Source organism: Sminthopsis crassicaudata, chromosome 4, assembly GCF_048593235.1.
Source record: "Sminthopsis crassicaudata isolate SCR6 chromosome 4, ASM4859323v1, whole genome shotgun sequence".
In the NCBI taxonomy this organism is placed as follows: Eukaryota; Metazoa; Chordata; class Mammalia; order Dasyuromorphia; family Dasyuridae; genus Sminthopsis; species Sminthopsis crassicaudata.
Genome location: NC_133620.1, coordinates 293,667,866 through 293,686,912, shown reverse-complemented (window position 1 = coordinate 293,686,912; position 19,047 = coordinate 293,667,866). Strand labels below are relative to the sequence as shown.

The window sequence follows — 19,047 nt, the reverse complement described above, 5'->3', positions numbered from 1 at the left end:
TGTGGCAACCCTCTTTGTAGTGGCAAGAATGAGTGGATGCCCATCAATTAGAGAATGGCTGAATAAATTATGGTATATGGATGCTATGGAATACTATTGTTCTGTAAGAAATGACCAGTAGAATGATTTCAGAGAGGTCTGGAGAGACTTACATGAACTGATGCTGAGTGAAATGAGCAGAACCAGGAAATCAATATACATGGCAACAATAAGACCATACAACAATCAATTCTGATGGACGTGGCTCTCTTCAACAATGAGATGATTCAAACCACTTACACTTGTTCAGTGCTGAAGAGAGCCATCTACACCCAGAGAGAGAGAATCATGGGAACAGAGTGTGGACCACAAAATAGCATTCTTACTCTCTCTGTTGTTATTTGCTTGCATTTCATTTTCTTTCTCAGTTTTTCTTTTTCTTCCTTCTTGATCTGATTTTTCTTATGCAACAAGATAATTATATAAATAGGTATACATATATTGGATTTAACATGTGTTTTAATATATTTAACATGTATTGGACTACCTGCCAGCTACAGGAGTGGGGGGTGAGGGGAAGAAGAGGAAAATTTGGAACAAAAGATTTTGCAAGGGTCAATGTTGGAAAAATTACCCATGCATATGCTTTGTAAATAAAAAAGCTTCACTTAAAAAAAAAAGTGATTGCTTCAAATCCTGGGTCATTACTTGGTAAGGGAAAAGTACCAGAGTTCTGTGACAGGAACAGGGTCTGCAATCTTTGATTCACTTCACTTAATATACACAGGAGAACAATTGATTGATCGGGGCAGTTAGGTGGAAGAGCAGATAGAATACCAGTCTTGAAGTCAGGAGGACTTGAGTTCAAATCTGACTTCATACACTTAACACTTCTAATTGTGTGACTCGGGCAAGTGACTTAATTGGAAATAAATTAAAAAAAAAAAGAATTGGTCATTTCAGGCTATTTTGTAAGACCCTGACTCCTAAGGCAGGGAAAATGGCATGTCTAAAATCTAAATTATTAGCACATTCATTACATATATAACATTGATAATTATAAAAATCACAACTTTTTTTCCAGTCACCAAAAGAATATCATATAATAAGGAACAAATCAGATTTCATAATCTTGAGCAACTAGGGCGTTTTTTCTTTTGGGACTGACTGAAGCATGATAAAACCTGTACACAAGTACAATCACAAGTTATCTAGAACATTTTTTTTTAAATCATAGGAACTAAGCTTTTATAGGAATAGAGAACTTTAAGTCACAAAATACATGCTTTTCACAAGATGGGAGTTGATTTGGTACTTTCAGTGCTTATGGGATAATCAGAGGGAGAAGTTGGCAGGTAGAAATTTAAATCAAGCTCAGTTGAGAAATCAAAGGTAGAGGCACAGATACAAGAATAATTGTGATATAGGCAAAAGTTAAAATCAGGAATGAATGAGATACTAAAGGTGAAACTTTACAGTGGAGATGTGGCAGATAATAATTGAGGAAATGATTTAAGTTATATGATTTAACAAAACAGGCATAATAAATAGGTCAATAGATAGCTCTTCAACTTTTTCAGGAGACAGTGCTTACTTCTATTGAAAAACATTGTGGCAAAGATGTTTCCTTCCCTCCTCTCTGCTCTTTTCCCTCCTCCCCCATAACAAGTCAGACTTAAATCTTAACTGCTCACACAAGCTGAAGGAAAAAATTAAAAAAAAAAAAAAACTTTAAAAAACAGGAACAACATTAAATATGACTACTCTGCCACAGGAAGCAGGAGAATGTGGAGATCTCTTGCCCCATCCCCTGACCTAGTCTGCTTCCTATTGATGATGAAAAAGATAACCCCAAAATCTGGGACTCTCATCTTTTACCTGATGCATAGCATATGAGTCAGTTGATTTGAGAATTGTATCTTAGAAGGAATGACTTTGGGGGGGAGACGGGGGTGGGGGTGGGGGGTGGGGGGAGGAGGGGGAGGGTGATGCGGTATGGTAGAGGGGATAGGAAAAGGTTTCCCAAAAAAGGTAGAATTTGAACAGAGTCCTGAAGGAATCCAGAGAAGCTAAGAAGTCAAAGGGAAGAAAGAGAACATCCTAGATACCTAGGATATCTGATAATGTCATGGAAGATGGAGTGTCAAGTGGAGGAACAGCAAGTGGATCAAAGTAGCTACTAGATCTCAGAATTTGTTGAGGGAATCAAGTATAAGAGGAGTGGAAAGGTAGGAAGAGGCCTGATTCTGAAAGGGTTTAAATGCAAATGAAAAATTTATATTTGATCCTGAAGATAATAGGAAGCTATTGTTTGGAGGGTTTGGAAGTGGGAAAATTGACATGTCAAACTTATGCTTCAAGAAGATTAAAAAAGGCAGAAACATAACTTCAAAGACACCAGGATGAGAGGAAGGTGTTGCAAACAATCACAGAATCATTGGGAAAAGGGGCTGTTTTGACTATAATATTACTGAAATATTCTAGTGTATTACAGTTAATTGGCATGTAGGGGAGGAAAAGAAGAAACATTTGTATCCTCATTTTAGAGTTGAGGAAATCAAGGGAAAAAAGTTATGTTACTTGCTCAATGTTGCACATTTAGTAAGATTAACATTAAAATCAGGTCTTCTGGACTCCAGCACCTTCCACTGTTCATTGTATAAATCAGCTTCTTAAGAACAACAGCATGCAAAAAAAAAAAAAAAAAAAAAGCTTTTTTGCTTCTCCAAGCATCAACTTTTTTGTTGTTGTTATTCATCTTAAAATAGGAGATCTTTCTAGAATGTATTATTTTTTGTTTGGGTACATTGTGTATACTTTTCAGTCTTTCCTGAATGACTCAGGATGATCATGACTAATGCCAATTTTATTGCACTCCAAGTAATAGCTTAAATACTTAGGGGTAAAGTGTAAGGTTCATAGAAATCTTTTATGGGACCAATGTTCTTTGAATTCTAGTGTTTATATTTAACATGTATGGGACTGCCTGCCATCTAGTGGAGGGGGTGGAGGGAAGGAGGGGAAAATTCGGAACAGAAGTGAGTACAGGGGATAATGTTGTAAAAAATTACCCATGCATATGTACTGTCAAAAAATTATAATTATAAAAATAAATTAAAAAAATTATTTTTCTGTTTCCCCTACTGACTATTGACCTGGTTCTTGTTACTTTTTACTGTAGTATCTTTGCTCTTTATCATCTTCCTTCTTAATATCTGTCTGGCATATATATACAAAGACATATGTATATATATGTATATATATACATATACATACACATATTTTGTGTGTGTGTGTATGTAGGGACTCATTTGTTGAAAGAATGAAGGCAATTTGGGTTTATTTGAGAGGAGGAGGTGTGTGGTAAAGTATATTAGTAAGTACTGAGGCCTTGGGCTGGGAGAATGTTAAGGAAAGTAAAATCTCTGCTTGGGGGGAATAAAAATCATGCATATTACAAAAATTAACAAAATTATAATTAAAAAATGACAAAATGGTAGGAAAAACTATTCCTAGGAAGCAAAGATCAATGAGGGCACTGCCATTGGCATTAGCATGTGAGTGTGCTAGTGTGGGTAAGGAGGTTTAATGGAGATGGTATCTAGATAGCTCATCAAATATGTTACTTGTTATATTGTGGACCTAGAGGTCCTAGAGCTTTTCAGCTGACTCTTGATCTTAACCCTTTCCCATGTCTACGACTAAAACAAAAGTCAGTTTTGAGAACCTGTCCATGTACTTCTTTCAACATATCACAACCTACCTATATCCCATAAAAGGGAGCCAAAAAAAAAAAAAAAAACTGTAAAAATATAGGCAGGCCTGAAAAGGACCTTTGGGAAGTAGGGCGGGGAGAGTGCACAGAACAGGATAGTGCATTTAACCTCCAAAGCCACATTATATGCTACCCGGACACTTTAGAACGTACACTACTTCCACAGCTGTTTTTCTCTTGGCTTGCTTCATGTGACGGTGTTAGGGATCATAATTTTTCAGAAATATCTTCAGCATCCCTCGGGTGTCCTCATAGAACAACCTTGAGATACACTGGACAACCCTCACCAAGCCAAATGACAAATTGCAGATTTGGTGATGTCCTAGATGTTATCCCGTAGCACCTTTCTGCCGCTAGGAACCCACTTTCCTTTGCCTCCCTGACTGCGAACAAACATAACAAAACATTGAATGTACCTCAGACAAAAAAGGAAAATCACGGCTGTGAGATATTTATATAAGGTGTAAACAGACCTCTTTGAAAACCGAAAGGTTTCTGGGAGGTGATAGTGGGAAATGCTGAGGTTCCGGCCCTCTGACTCAGGTCCCTTTTTGTAGAACTGAAAGGAGCAGAGAGAGAATACTGTGTACAAAAAGAAGCCCTCACCCTGTAATGCCAGAGAAACTGAAGCAAAATAGAGATTAGAGAGTTTTTAATATTTTATTTGACTTTCTGAGAGGGAGAGATTTTCTGGGGGGCAGATGAGAATCCTCTCTCCCCCACTGAACTGGACTTTCATCACAAAGAATTCAGCATCGAATGTGAGATTTTTATATGGCTCCATAGATCAGGGAACACAAAGGCAAGGAGTGGAGTCCAAACACTGGTGAGCTCGGGAATTTCCAGGAAGGGACCATCAATTCAGTTCTGACAGACTCAAGGTAGGACAATAAATTCTGATAAATTGGGAGTGAAGGGGGTAGTTAATAGAGACAGAAAGTCTGGAATAAGAGATATGTAAGTATGTCTCTAAGTAACTTATCTGCAATTTATGGCTCTATGAAATGCTAATGGTCAGGGCTCCCAGCTCTAATTATCTCAGTCCTAGTGGTTAGGAAGGGGGATTGCAACCAAGGGGATTGAGGCAGAACAATTCAAGGAACTGAGGCAGAACACTAAAAAGAAACTGTGGCACAACACCCCCATATTTTGACCTTTTCTCCCACTGGCTGGTGAGTTCTAATTCACCCAGAGATTAAATAAATACTCCAACACACTTTACCACATTAGGTACTTAAATGCTAATAAAAAGGTGTGTGGAAACTGACCGGAGGAAGTATTTATCTAAGATAATGGAACACCTATAGCTTTTAGCCATGGCATTATTGCAAGGTCTCAAGTCACAAGTAGGGTATGTATCAAGGCTACATTTTTATGAGAGGTTTTCACTCAGTTTATCCCTCAAGAAGCTTATTTGAAAAAAAGAAAACAAAACAAAATAGAGAACATAATAGATAAATAGCTGAAAACAGAGAGTGGTAATAATAAGGGAGTAGCTGAGAAGATAATCAGTTGGAGACAGAATTGAAAAGTCTAGTAAAGTACCTCCAAAAATGGGGGTTCTTTAATTTTTTCCACATTTAATTTTTATTTTTTCTCAATTACACATAAACAAAAAATTTTAACACTCTTTCAAAATATTTTTTCTTTAATTAAAATTTAAAATGAGAATAGAAAGAAAGAAATAGAAAAAATTGTCACATGCACAGCAGAACATGAGAGAATTCAAAATATGTAACAGGATAATGGATGTAGAACTTGAAGCAATTTTGGAAGTCACCTAAAATAGCTTGGAGAGGTGTCCAAGGAATTTCCTTAAGATTATATAGGAAATAAGTGACAAAACCAGTATTAAAATTCAGATCTTCTGTCTTTATACTTTGTGTTAGTGTCATTTTGGTGCTGGACATTTATATCTTCATATTTACACAATATTCCTTTATTAAAGCCATGCTATATCTATAAAGACCTTAGAAAACAAATTGCTGGGGCAGTTAGGTGATGCAGTGGATAAAGGACCAGCCCTGAAGTTAGGAGGACCTGAGTTCAAATGTGATCTCAGAGCACTGGGAGCAGAAACTTTTCTTAGCTGCTTTATACTCTGAGCAAGTCACTTAATCCCAATTGCTTCATTAAAAAAAAAAAAGAAAGAAAAGAAAAGAAAAAGAAAGCAAATTGTTAATCTCTTAGGTATCATATTGAAATCATATAGGAGGGGCAGCTAGGTTGCTCAGTGGATAGAGCAACAGCCTTGAATTCAGGAGGACTGGAGTTCAAATCTGTTCTCAGACAATACTTCTTAGCTGTGTGACCCTGGGCAAGTCACTTAAAGTCCCAGTCTCAAAAAAAAAAACAAAACAAAACAAACAAAAAACCAAAAAAACATTTAGGAGGAATGACATTGTAAATACGGGATTGCAACTGTTGAGTTTTGCTTGAAAAGCATCCAATAAGCACAGAGCAGAGAAACCAGTCAATACTTAATAGAAACCTTTCCATTGATAATGTGAATTTTTTATTTTCTCTTCCTTTCCTTCCCTCCTTCCTTCCCTCCCTCCCTCCTTTACTCCTTCCTTCCCTCTCTCTCTCCCTCTTTCCCTCCTTCTTCCCTCTCTCCCTTACTTCCTTCTTCCTTCCTCTCTTCTTCTCTCCTACCCTCCCTTCCTCCCTCTTTCCTTCCCTCCCTTATGTGAGCTTAACCTGGACTATCAACATGAGGTAAATAACATTATCTTTTATTTTCATGAATATATATACATGAAACTTCCATTTTTTTAAATGAAGAAACTTTTCTCATATTTCAATAACTGAGTTAAGGAATTGAGTTTCTCTTCTCTGTCCCAAAAGAACCCAAATATTTGTGTAACAAGCTGTCCCCCTAATCTGTCGCTTAAAGGTATCATTATGTGGTAGAAAAGGGGCCAAAATGAGATGTATTTAGCTTTTTTTTCCCCCACCCAACCCTTTTCAAGGGAGATGTTAATTCCTACCAGGAGAGAAAGCAGAAAATTGTGTCTAGAAATTTGGCCACTCTGTTCTTACCAAACCAATATGATATTTATCTAATCCTATAAAGATTATTAATCATGGGGAAGTGATTTTCAAGTTCAAGCTAAATTTCTGAATGCTTTATCTTAACAGGGAAAGGAGGACCTCAAACTTTATATCCTAGGCTTGAGTGCCTTCCCACCAAATAGTTGTTCACCTATAATAACCTATGAATACCTATAATAAATAGCAAAGAAATTTATTTATCTAAGTTAAAAGCAAAATAGTAATCAGAGAAAGTATACACAGGAGAACATATACCAGACAATACAAAGTAAAGAAACTCTGCCATTGGGAGTGATAAGTTCTACCATTTCCCCAAGAGAAAATTCCCTGAAGTCTAGTGTATCAAGATGGGAACCAGAACATGATGAGGGCATTGGCTCATCTACATTTTGGCTTCTTCTGGGGTCTTTATCTTTCTTCCATGACTTGAAGAGTGTCTGAAACCATGTGTCTTCTCTTTCAAAACTAGAAACCAGAAGATATATTTTTTTTCTCTCTTAACTGTGTGTTTCATGTAGACAATGGAGTATTGAGTAATAAATTTCCACTAATAAATAATGTTTTATATAAATAAGCTTTGAGTCATGGGTTACATTCATTTTTACCTTATGTGATCACTTTGAATAGAAACAAATTTTAATGTTGCAGATGTCTGAAAAGGACAGTTCAAGATTTTCTTTCTTTGTCTCTCTTGTTCCCTCTTGTTCTTGTTCACTTGATTAATTTAATTTACTTGACTTATTTAATTTAGTTTACCCTAATTCAAGTAAGTCAAGTATTTATTCAGTTGAATTCTCTGTGCCATCTTATTTCACTTTATCAATGAGTAAACCATATCTGGTTATTAGTGAAGACAGAGAAGTTTAGTAGCCTAAGAAGTCTCTACTTTGTCCTTTAATTGCTTTGAGTTTACTAAGCAACAGAATCTTTCTGGAAATAGAAGAAGTGATAAAATTCTTACCTTGTATCACAAGAAGTTTTGAAGATATTAAATTATTGAGAAATTCTTAGTAGTGGTTTAGTAATTCCAGAATAATAAATTGGTCTTTTTAAAATTATAGTGTAATGGGCCAGAACTCTGTACTTGAAACAAGTATTCTTACAAGGTATTAACTCAGTGGAATTGAGACAATAGTTATCTAGTTTAGCATGTATTTAATACTTAATATAGTTCTACAAGATTCACACCTACAAGAATGTAACTATAATAGAGTATGTAAGCTGGGACAAACTGGGTCAGAGATATTCATTCCATCTCCTACCATGTGGGGGACATTCTAGTGAACCATATTTTCAGCTTCATGGAGTTATATATTTTTTTAAACTTTGTGTTTTCAAACTTTTAAACTTAAAAAAAAAACCTTTAAAAAAACTTTTAAACTAGAGTGTATGTTACTCTACAGAAAAGAACCATATTGGGGTAGCTAGGTAGCTTGGAAGAGTCCAGTCTTCATTTTTTCAGATGAGAAGAATAACGTCGAAGAAGTTAAATAAATTTATCGAGGGTCATTTTTATTTTTATTTATTATAGCTTTTTATTTACAAGATACATACATTGGTAATTTTTCAGTATTGATCTTTGCAAAACCTTCTGCTCCAACTTTTCCCTTCCTTCCCTCCACCCCTCCCCTAAATGACAGGTAGACCAATACATGTTAAATATGTTAAAGTATATGCTAAATGCAATATATGTATACATATCCATACAGTTATTTTGCTGCACAAGAAAAATCAGACTTAGAAATAAGGTAAAATTAGTCTGAGAAGAAAATAAAAAATGCAAGCAGACAAAAACAGAGGGAGTGGAAATGCTATGTAGTGGTTCACACTCATTACCCAGAGTTCTTTTGCTACGTGTAGCTGGTTCTCTTCATTATTGAACAAATGGAACTGATTTGGTTCATCTCATTGTTGGAGAGGGCCATGTCCATCAGAATTGATCATTATATAGTATTATTGTTGAAGTATATAATGATCTCCTGGTCCTGCTCATTTCACTCAGCATCAGTTCATGTAAGTCTCTCCAGGCCTTACGAAATCACCCTCGTTGGCATCCTCAGGGCACCGTGGAACTCTGGGAGGGAGATAAATCTTTTTTGCCCTGAGTAGACAGGGCTTCAACACATACTTTTTACACCATGATAAGATTCTGTGACTATTTTTCCTCTGAGAAGCATAGCATTCATATTCTTCTCTTACAAAATCTGTATAATATGGTTATTTAATATTTTTTCTAGGACATTTTTTTTTATTTGTTTTCAAATCTCAGGATCAATGGTCTTCAAAAGTTAACCTATTATTAACAAATCCTTGTTATTTTCTTGATCAATTTGGCCCAGTCCCTCCCTAGCCTCTCATCCTTTTTGAGTGAAAGAGTTTCTTAGAGTCAGGCAAGGATGTTGGATGGCAGGTAGGGAGATGCTTTTCCTCCATCCCATTCCCAAGTGTCTAGGGGTATTCTCATGAGGTTTAAAGATTGGGAAACTGACCATTGCAATTATATTTTTACCTCCTTCAGTAAGCAGAATGATAAGAATAGAAAGGATTATGGATTTGTAGTCATAGAAGCTTAGATGAAGTCCTATGCCCTGCTACTTACTCTCTTTGTTTCCCCGTGATGTGGCTGTAGCCCCCTTTGAGATTCATTGTCTGATTTCCAACTTCCTTTGGGACTGACCTTTGATTTACAAGATCTGTATCTGAGCCAGTTTGGGCTGTACTCAGCCCTCACCAGATCTGAGCTGGCTTGGGTTTTCAGCCCCCATTCTAATGATCTGAAATTCCTTTTTTGGGAGAGGTAGAAGCAGATAACAATAGAGAATTCCTGTCTTATTTACAAATATCTCCTGAACTTCTTGGATAACATCTCTGTGCAAACATTGTTTTGATGACCCTAATTATGTATAAAATGTATGGAATCTTTGCACTCAGTTCATACCAGCCTTGTGCCCTCAACTGGCATCCCCTTGCAGGCAGTTTGTTCTTCCTGGAGGCCAAATCTTGTCGATTCCTTTACTATCAATAAAGACTGTTTCCATACAGCATTGAGTAGTGAATTCATTTGCTACGGAACCTGCCTGATGGTTACTTTGGGAAGGAGAGAGATAATCAGACCCAGGAGGAAAGGAACTGACCTATCTTTGTTTAGAACCTCAGTTTACTTCTCATCACCAGGACTCTTTTTCCTTATCTCTAAAATGAGAAGGAATGGATGGAGGTCCTATCCATCTCTAAATCACTTTGTTGCTCTTTAATCGTTTCAGTTGTGCCTGAATCTTTGTGGCCCCATTTGTGTTTATCATTTATTTTTTCAGCTTATTTTAAAGATGAAGAACTGAGGCAAACATAGGCTAAGGGAATAGCCCAGGGTCAAACAGCTAGTAAATATCTTAAGCCTTCAGGCCTCACACCCTATACACTGTGTCTCTAGTAGCCCCTCTCTTATCCTCTGACAATGATTATGGGCATTGTTTTTTAATTATACATCTAAGGTTTCTTTGTATACTAAAAATTGTTACAAATTTTAAATTCTATTTGAATAAAATACAATTACAAAAGTTTTGCTTTATGAAAAATTAATGGATATTAAATAATAAAAAAAAGGGGACATTGTTACAAAAAGTTAGGAAATTGTTACTGATAAATTTGCTAAGTACGGAGCACTTTGGTAGGCATTGCCATTTACAGTATTAATTAACTCACAAACATTTGCCAGGATTTGCCCTTCCCATGTGCCCCAGAGGCTGGAATGAGGTCAACTTTTCCCCAAGTCCTTTGCAAAGAAACACTCATTCCCTAGCCACCTGTCCCTCAGGGAAGGCACTAGGATGAATGGAGAATTTCTGAAAATGTTCTTCTCCATGTGAGGATTAATTACTAGAAACTGGAGATGATAGTAGTGCTTAGAATGGGAGGGGGTAGTCCCGTAGGATCTTTAGATAGAAGTACCTTTGAAAACAATGGGATGAGGGTGACTGAGAATTTAAACCCTCTATTCATTCTGAGTTCTGCTCTGTCAAGGAAGGTTATCTTTCTTACAGGTGAGAGGCCTAACTTTTTTAATCTGATGTTTATTCTGAATTCCCTTCTTGACTCTAGTTCATATACACAAACTTCCCCTATTCAAAAGGGATTGATCAGTTTTCTCTGCTCTCTCAAGCCCTGCTCTTTCTTCTGTAATTTCTTGCTAGAATTTGGAAAGGAAGAGTTCTCTTCCCCTTATCTCATCCTTAATATTGGTATTTTTCTTCTCTGTTCAAACATCTCCAATGAATTTCTTCAATTTCATCTAACACCCAGATGAAAAAGTCATGTTCCTTGTTCTGCTTCTAGGTGGGAACATGTTTTAATCATCTCAGAAATAAAAACAAAACAACTCCTCCCTCTGCCCACCTTGAATCTCTGCTAGATTTATCAACCAGGGGAGAAATTGGTACTTCACAGACCACTTCTTATATTTTGGGAAGTTTATTAATTTAATCTCAGTACCTTCTAGGGCAGTCTCAGATTATTTTCTTTAAGGAAATAGAAAAACATTAGTTATCTCCATTTGTAAGAGCCCATCATAGATATTCTATTGACTGATGTAGATCTTTTTAGACATTGTTATGAGAGGAGACCAAATTGGAGAGGGGAGAAGTATATTGAGAATCACCAAATTTGAAGTCAAAATTCCTAGATTTGAAGTCAAATTCAATAGCCTCGGTTTCTATGGTTAAGTGTCCTTCCTCAATTTCTTCACTTCATTGGATATTCTTTGTGCATATTTTCTGTTTGCTCAGGGTCAATTCTTCCCTTTTTTCTCCCTGTTGATCTCTGACCTGATTTTACCCAAAAAGCATTTTGTTCTTTAGAGAAAGTTTTTGGTTTGCTGTTGTTTTTTGATTATTTTTTGGTGAGGCAATTGAGGTTAAGTGAGTTGCCCAGGATCACACAGTTAGTAATTATTAAGTGTCCGAGGCCAGATTTGAACTGAGGTACCCCCGACTCTAGGACTGGTATTGTCGACTGCATCATCTAGCTGTGCAATCCCTTAGGGAAAAGTAAAGAAGTGATAGTCTGACTCCCAATGTGAATGGTTGATACTATAGGAACTAGCTATTAAGTCTGTATTGTGTTCCTTTTACTTCTTGCCTATCTTCTGGACATGTATCTTTTATTTATCAAATTCTTAGAAACTTGAATCTATTTTCTATGTTGCAATTATTTTTTGTAATTTTGGTCCAGGTAAGATAACAACGAATCTTTCTTTAATTTTCCAATATGTCTATTATATTTGGGCATTTCTTCCATTGTTTCTGTTGCATATTCATCTCATAGTCCCGTTTTAGTTAAATATTGCATAATTCTTTGAATTGGGAGCATTTATTCTCTCCTCCACTGATCCTAATTAAACAAAAAAAAAAAAAAAAAAAGAAAAAAAAGAAAAAAAAGAAAAAAAATCCTTCATGAAAAATATGTATATAATTCAGTTTAAAAAAATTCCTATGTTGGTCATATCCAAAAATGTAGGTCTCATTCTATAAATATTTTTTAAGTCTATTACTTCTCTGACAGGAGAAGCTTCATCTTCAGTCCTCTATGCTTGTATTGATCAGAATTTTTCAAACGTTTTTCAAAATTGCTTTTCTTTTTTTCTTTATGATGTTATTGTCTTGGTACAAATGGTTTTTTCTAGTTCTCACTTTATTGTGCATGAGTACATAAAAGTTTTTTCGGTTTCCTATGAAACTTTATGTGGTATTTCATTTCATTCCACTTATATAACATAATTGGTCTAGCCATTCCCCTGCTTCCAATTCTTTACCACTACAAAAAGGGCTATTGTACACATTGTCTCTTTTCCTCTTTTTTTTTTTTTTTAATCTCTTAGGAATAAAAGTTTGACATTTTCAATTATGCACTCCCTCCCCATTCCACACTCCTCCTTTCTGTGTTTTTTTTGATATGTTTTTTTCTTTAATAACTTGAGAGGTAGATAACTTTGGATCTAAGATATAAGATAAGGCAGTAGGTAGAAATACAGGGGTATTCTCTTACCTGAAAGGGTAAGAAAAGCTCTATAGCAGAAACAAAGGAAGAAACAATATGTGAAGTTTCATGGAGTAAAGTATATGTTTAAAGTCAGCTATCTGTTATTGGAATTCTTGTTGAAATTTGGGAGCTATTTCCGGACTTTACCATATTGTCAGGAATCCAATGAGTTACACTTTTTGATATTTTATCAATGCATGTACTCCTAAAACAAACAAACAAACAAACAAACAAAAAACCCACTTTCTGTGCCATGTATGTTTTATGCTATGTATATCACATTTATTTAAATAAAGGCTGAAACCTTAGTAGCCCAGGGGAACACACATTTTCAAATGCAAGGAGTTATCCTTTTAAAATCTGGACTATTGTATATAAATGTCATATTTCAGCCTTGGTCACAAAATGGTTTTGATAGTGGAGGAAGAAATAAGGAAAGACTGATAACTTGGGTCACTGTCTGAAAGAGGGGATGCCATTTTGGTGGTATTAGTGATGTCTTCTGGAATCAACATCAAAGCACTAGAGAGCAGGAGAATAATGAAAAGAAGGAACAAGCTGCCAAAAGGAGTGGATGGAATGTACTGAATCATGCTTCATAGATTCACTGGAAGCGTCTGTGAGATTTCATCCCAGATAAGGAGATGAATTCCATTAAGAGATGGACAAATTGATGAAAGAAGTGAGCAGTAGACATAGGAAGTTTAGTTTGGTCCCTTGATACCCTGAAAGACCTATGATTTCATTGGGTACAAGTATATCCATCCATCACTACAGTTTATAATCTCTCTATACCTCATCCTTTACTATGGTTACTCATAACTCCATTTCAATTAATTAACTTATCTTTCTCTTCCTCACAGCACATTCCAGCCTACTAGCTTAATATTTTTCAGATGAAGGAGGAGGGAAATTTTGACTCCGTGGTACATTTCACTCTATCTATCTATCTATCTATCTATCTATCTATCTATCTATCTATCTATCTATCTACTTATTTTTTGAGCTTTAAGGGAAGATGATTTGCTTAGTGAATAGATTGCTCCCTTAGTCAGGAAGATGTAGGTTCAAACCTCTGACATATGTAGGTTAAGGACTGAACCTATGATTTTACTGACATAGGAAAACTCTTTGTACCTATATGGATCATTACCTTCTCTGTCAATTATAGTGTTAGAGAGCTGCCTAGAGCAATGAGAGATTGAACATTAGTTTTCTTGGGTGAGATTGTTTGAAAAAATAACCTCTCAGATTCCCAGATGCTTGCACATTGGCAGGAGTCCTTCTATTAAGAGTTTCCTACACAAGTAAAATTATGTCCAGTCCAAAAACAGAGGATCCTAATTACTCTCCATGTCTGTATATTTCATGTGTATTTATTTCTGTTCTAATTTTTCTACATTCTGATATTCTCTACTTTAGAATCTTTCCTTCTTTGTTTCCCATTTCTCATTCTTTCTCTCTCTTGTGTCTTTCCTCCTTTCTGCTCTCATTTCAATAATATATATCATCAATTAACAGGGGTGGAATTACATGGAAAGTGCTACAAAAGCTACTAATTTCCCGTTACTCCTATGCCTGTGTATTATTATTAGGTGCTGCTAATTGGCCAGAGTTGCCCATAGACACATAGTTTTAATAATTAAGCTATTCAGAGGCATAGATGAAATAAATATTAAGTTTATCTCACCTTTACATTTTCAGGATCATAAGCATTAAGTGGTAGTTACTACATATATACTACATTTCTCAGCTGTGGCATTGAGCCCATTCTCTCTCCCTTGAGGGTATGGTATGTGGTCCAAAAAAAGTTCATTCCTGGGCTTTAATGAAAGGGGCACAGGTAGGCTTCCTTTTTTTTCCACACACTTTGGCTTGTTAAACCCCATTTCCAGGACAAATTATTTTAAGCTTACTTTTTTTTGGCTCCTAAGAAATCTCAAAGGAGCAAAATAAAAATATACTCAATGGACTTTATGAATCAGGAATAGGACATTTATTTTACTCTTACAAAAAAAGAGAAAAGAAATATTAAATATAAAAAACAGAGTTTAGCACTGTCTCCCACAAAATCTGTGCTTTTTTGACAAACCAGACCAGACATTTCAGTTACTTTCAGTCACTTTCTCTTGTACATGATCATTATTTCTGATGAAGAAAATATCCTTGTCACAATTACTTCATGGACTCAGGAATTCCAGATGTCTAAAAAACTCACTTGGTTAGCCTCTAAGTGTGGACGTTTACCTCAAAGTTGATGCTTAGTTACCTATTCAGGAAAGAAAACAAAATAGAAAAAAGAGCTGTGGGCCCAAGTTCAAGTTCCAACTTCTGTGACCTCCTTAAATATTAAATAATTTGTCTCCCAGGATGTCAAGCATGGGTTTAATGATAAAGTGAGTATGAGAACAAGGCTCTCTCTCATAGAGACAAATCTCCCTACTACATGACAGGGAGCAGCATTGAATCTTGGCCCCTGTGGGCCCAGCAATAAAATCTCAAGACTAGTAGAATTATATGTTTTTAGACATATTTGAGATCACCTAGTCCAACCCTGTCATTTTTATAATTGAGAAAATGAGACTCGATAGATTAAGTGATAGTTAAAGCAACTTAATCCACTAAGTTATTCTACCCAGAACATCATCTTTAACTTTTTCTTTTCCATAAGGATTCAAAAATCTTCACAGTTCAATATTTCTTCTAGTGGCTTCTCTTGCTGTTTTGGAGTATCTTTAATATGAAGATGGAAGAGAGGGAGGGAAGAAGGGAAGGGGGGAGAAAGGAAGAGTGGAAAGAAAGAAAGAAGAGGGAAACAATTAAGGAAAAAAGGAAGGAAAGGAAGGAAGGAAGTGGGAAAGAGAAAGGGAGGGAAGAAGAAACTGAGGAATGAAGGAAGGAAAGGAGGAAAAAGGGAGAGAAAGAGGAAGGGAAGAAAACAAAAGGAGGAAGGGAAAAAGGAAGAAAGGAACAAAGGGAAGGTGGAAGATGAAAAGAAGAAAGGAAGGAAGGAAAAGGAAGGAAGAAAAGAGTGAGGGAGTTAGAATATGAGGACTTATCACATATTCTACAAGAAAGCATTGTGTTTTCTGAACATATCACTTCTCTCTAAGGAAAATGGCTCTCTGACTCATTTTCCTTCCATTACAAAATAATTGGTTAAAAAAATTAGGTGAAGGACATAAATAACCTGTATATAAAATTTCCATTATTTAATAATTTTAAAAATAAGTTTAAAGTTAAAAAAGTAAGTCTTCAAAACTCAAAAAATGCTGGGATTTTCAATATACTGCTTTGTCATGATAAACAAGGTTTCTTTTCTTTCCATTATTTTAGTTTTCCCAGAATCTGAGGAAATTCAGAACTGAAGTTACACAACAGTAAATTTTTGAGGTGAAATTTAAACATGGATATATTCTCCAAGTTCTTTCTAACTGTACTCCAATGACTCTAAACCTCATGAATTCAGTAATCAGGTTGCAGGCAAATGATTCCAAATCCAAGAAGTCTAGGAGAGGGCAACTCAAAACCAAACAGAATCAAGATCCCTTGATGCTTAAGCAGTTTTGTTGTCCCACAGCAAGGAGCTGTCATTTTCTTCTGCCCTGGTAATTTCCTACTATAATTTTTTAAAAGCAGGAATGCTTTTTCTCCTTGTCTCTTTTTAACCTAATTGAATGGTTTTTAAAAATTTATCTTACACAGTTGTTGAAAGGTAATGTAACTTTTAAACCTAAAATGCTATGTAAATATGATCTTCCTCCATCCTCCTCCTCCTCCTCCTCCTCCTCCTCCTCCTCCTCCTCCTCCTCCTCCTCCTCCTCCTCCTCCTCCTCCTCCTACTACTACTACTACAACTTCTGCTACTATGGCAGCATAGCGCTGAACCTGGAATTAGGAAGAACTAATTTAAAATCTAGCCTCAGACTCTTATTAGATGCATGAGCCCAAGAAATATATATCTCCCATGGGTTGTTATGAGATGACATAATTTTTGTAAAGTTCTTTGCAAACTTTCAAATGCTATATAAATACAAACTATAACTATTATTGACTATTATTTATAGAGTGTTTTTGTCATGTAGTATGTAATTTCTCATCTTCAAAATATCCTTTTCCCAGGTCTCTTTCTCTTCTTCTCATCCACTCTTTGATCTAGAATCATGGAATGGAGTGGCAACCAGACTCTCATCACTCACTTTATCCTTCTGGGTCTCTTCACTCAAACTCCTCTTCACTTCTTCCTCTTCTCCATCATTATAATCATGTTCCTGGTGGCATTGACTGGTAATGGCCTCATGATCCTTCTCATCAACATTGATTCACGGCTCCACAGTCCCATGTACTTCTTCCTCAGTTGGCTGTCATTAATGGACCTCATGCTCATCTCCACCATTGTACCTCAGATGGCTGTGAATTTCCTATCAGGCAAGGGGTATATCACCTTTACAGGGTGTGGCCTACAGATTCTCTTCTTCCTTACACTCCTGGGGGACGAGTGCTTCTTGCTGGCCTTCATGGCCTATGACCGCTTTGTGGCCATCAGCAATCCATTGAGGTATTCAGTGATCATGAACAAGCGTGTCTGTTGGATAATGGTGGCATTTTCTTGGCTCTTTGGTCTGATAGATGGATTAATCCAAGCTGTCTTTACTCTCCACTTTCCCTACTGTGGCTCAAACAAGATTGATCACTTCTTCTGTGAGGTGCCCGCTGTCCTCAAGTTGGCTTGTGCTGACACTTCCCTCTATGAATCCATGATCTATGTTTGCTGTGTCCTCATGCTGCTTTTGCCTTTCTCCGTTATTTCTGCCTCTTACTTACAGATCTTAGTTGCAGTTCTCCGAATGCATTCAACTGAGGGGAGACAAAAGGCATTTACCACTTGTTCCTCCCACATGACTGTGGTTACCCTTTTCTATGGGGCAGCCATGGTCACCTACATAAGACCCCAGGCATACCACTCTTCCAAACAAGATAAAGTAGTTTCTGCTTTCTATACTATGATCACACCCATGCTCAACCCTATTATTTACAGTCTAAGGAACAAGGAAGTCACTGGGGCCCTTAAGAAGCTGTTGGGGAGATGCAGCTATGGCAGAGCTCAGAACAATAATTGACAGTCATACAACCATTTATGTAAAAAATCCTGTTTACATTTAACCATTGTAATTATTCTATAGATCAGTATTTTGGTCTGGTATGGGTCTATGAATTTTTTAGAGGTAGGAACTCAATGTGAGAAAATTCCCTCTGCCATTGCAGATATATAACTATATTTTTCAATGGTATATCCAAACTTGGTTTTCCCTTTATATCAGGATCACAGACTGGATCATCTCCATGTGGAAATCAGCTATAATTGTTTAATATATCTTTTGTGAAGTTCAATTCCTTGACTTCTCTGTACTCTCTCCTTCCTGTTCACTGACTTCCCTCATAGGCAACAAGTTGTAACAACAAGTTGTAGTGATGTATTTTATAGTATTCTGGTGCCCTAAAGCCTTTGTAATCATCTTGCTCATTTGGTGTAGCCCAGGTATGGCTCCCACTCCCAACTCTCCCCAGATCTCCTTGGTTTCCATCGGCTGGAATTAATTCATTTATTCCCCATGCTGATGTTGAATCACAAAGGATTTTCATCTTCTCTGTAGAAATTACTGTGCTGTCGAATGCATGGGACTTTATTTATATACCCGGTGCTTCTTATAATGCTGGCTTATAGTGTGCAATGAACCATTTGTTTGTCAAGGTGGCATCCAACTTAGTGCTTTGTTGAAATAGAGAACAGTGGGCTGTTTGAGTGTCTGACAAATATTCACTAAAATTGATGCTTGTCAATTGCCAGCTTTAATCCAGAAATCTCCAGCTAAACTTATGCTTAATCTTTAGGAGATTTTTCTTATTTTTTTTTTTTTTCCTGAGGCTGGGGTTAAGTGACTTGCCCAGGGTCACACAGCTAGGAAGTGTTAAGTGTCTGAGACCAGATTTGAACTCCGGTGCTCCTTAATTCAAAGCTGGTGCTCTATCCACTGCACTACCTAGCTGCCCCTCTTATGTTCTTTTAATGTCTCCCCAAAGGTGATCAGATCATCCAGGTGGTCTAACATATCTAAATAGTTCATTTTGTCCTTTTCATTCGTTGTAAATCATGGAAAATCAATTCTTTGGGTGACATTTGTGAAAATTGAATCTTCTTTTTTTCT

At 36.4% G+C, this 19,047-nt stretch overlaps 1 protein-coding gene across 1 annotated transcript; it reads left to right on the top strand.

The window, feature by feature from the left end:
* The first annotated feature begins 17,004 nt into the window (after positions 1–17,004).
* On the top strand, positions 17,005–17,961 carry OR2AE1 (olfactory receptor family 2 subfamily AE member 1). The gene has a single exon (XM_074311528.1). It carries the CDS (start codon positions 17,005–17,007, stop codon positions 17,959–17,961), a length of 957 nt encoding a protein of 318 aa, XP_074167629.1.
* Positions 17,962–19,047: the final 1,086 nt, after the last annotated feature.

Coding starts and splice junctions, on each gene's coding strand:
- OR2AE1 (XM_074311528.1), top strand. CDS start 17,005: ATGGAATGGAGTGGCAACCAGACTCTCATCACTCACTTTATCCTTCTG.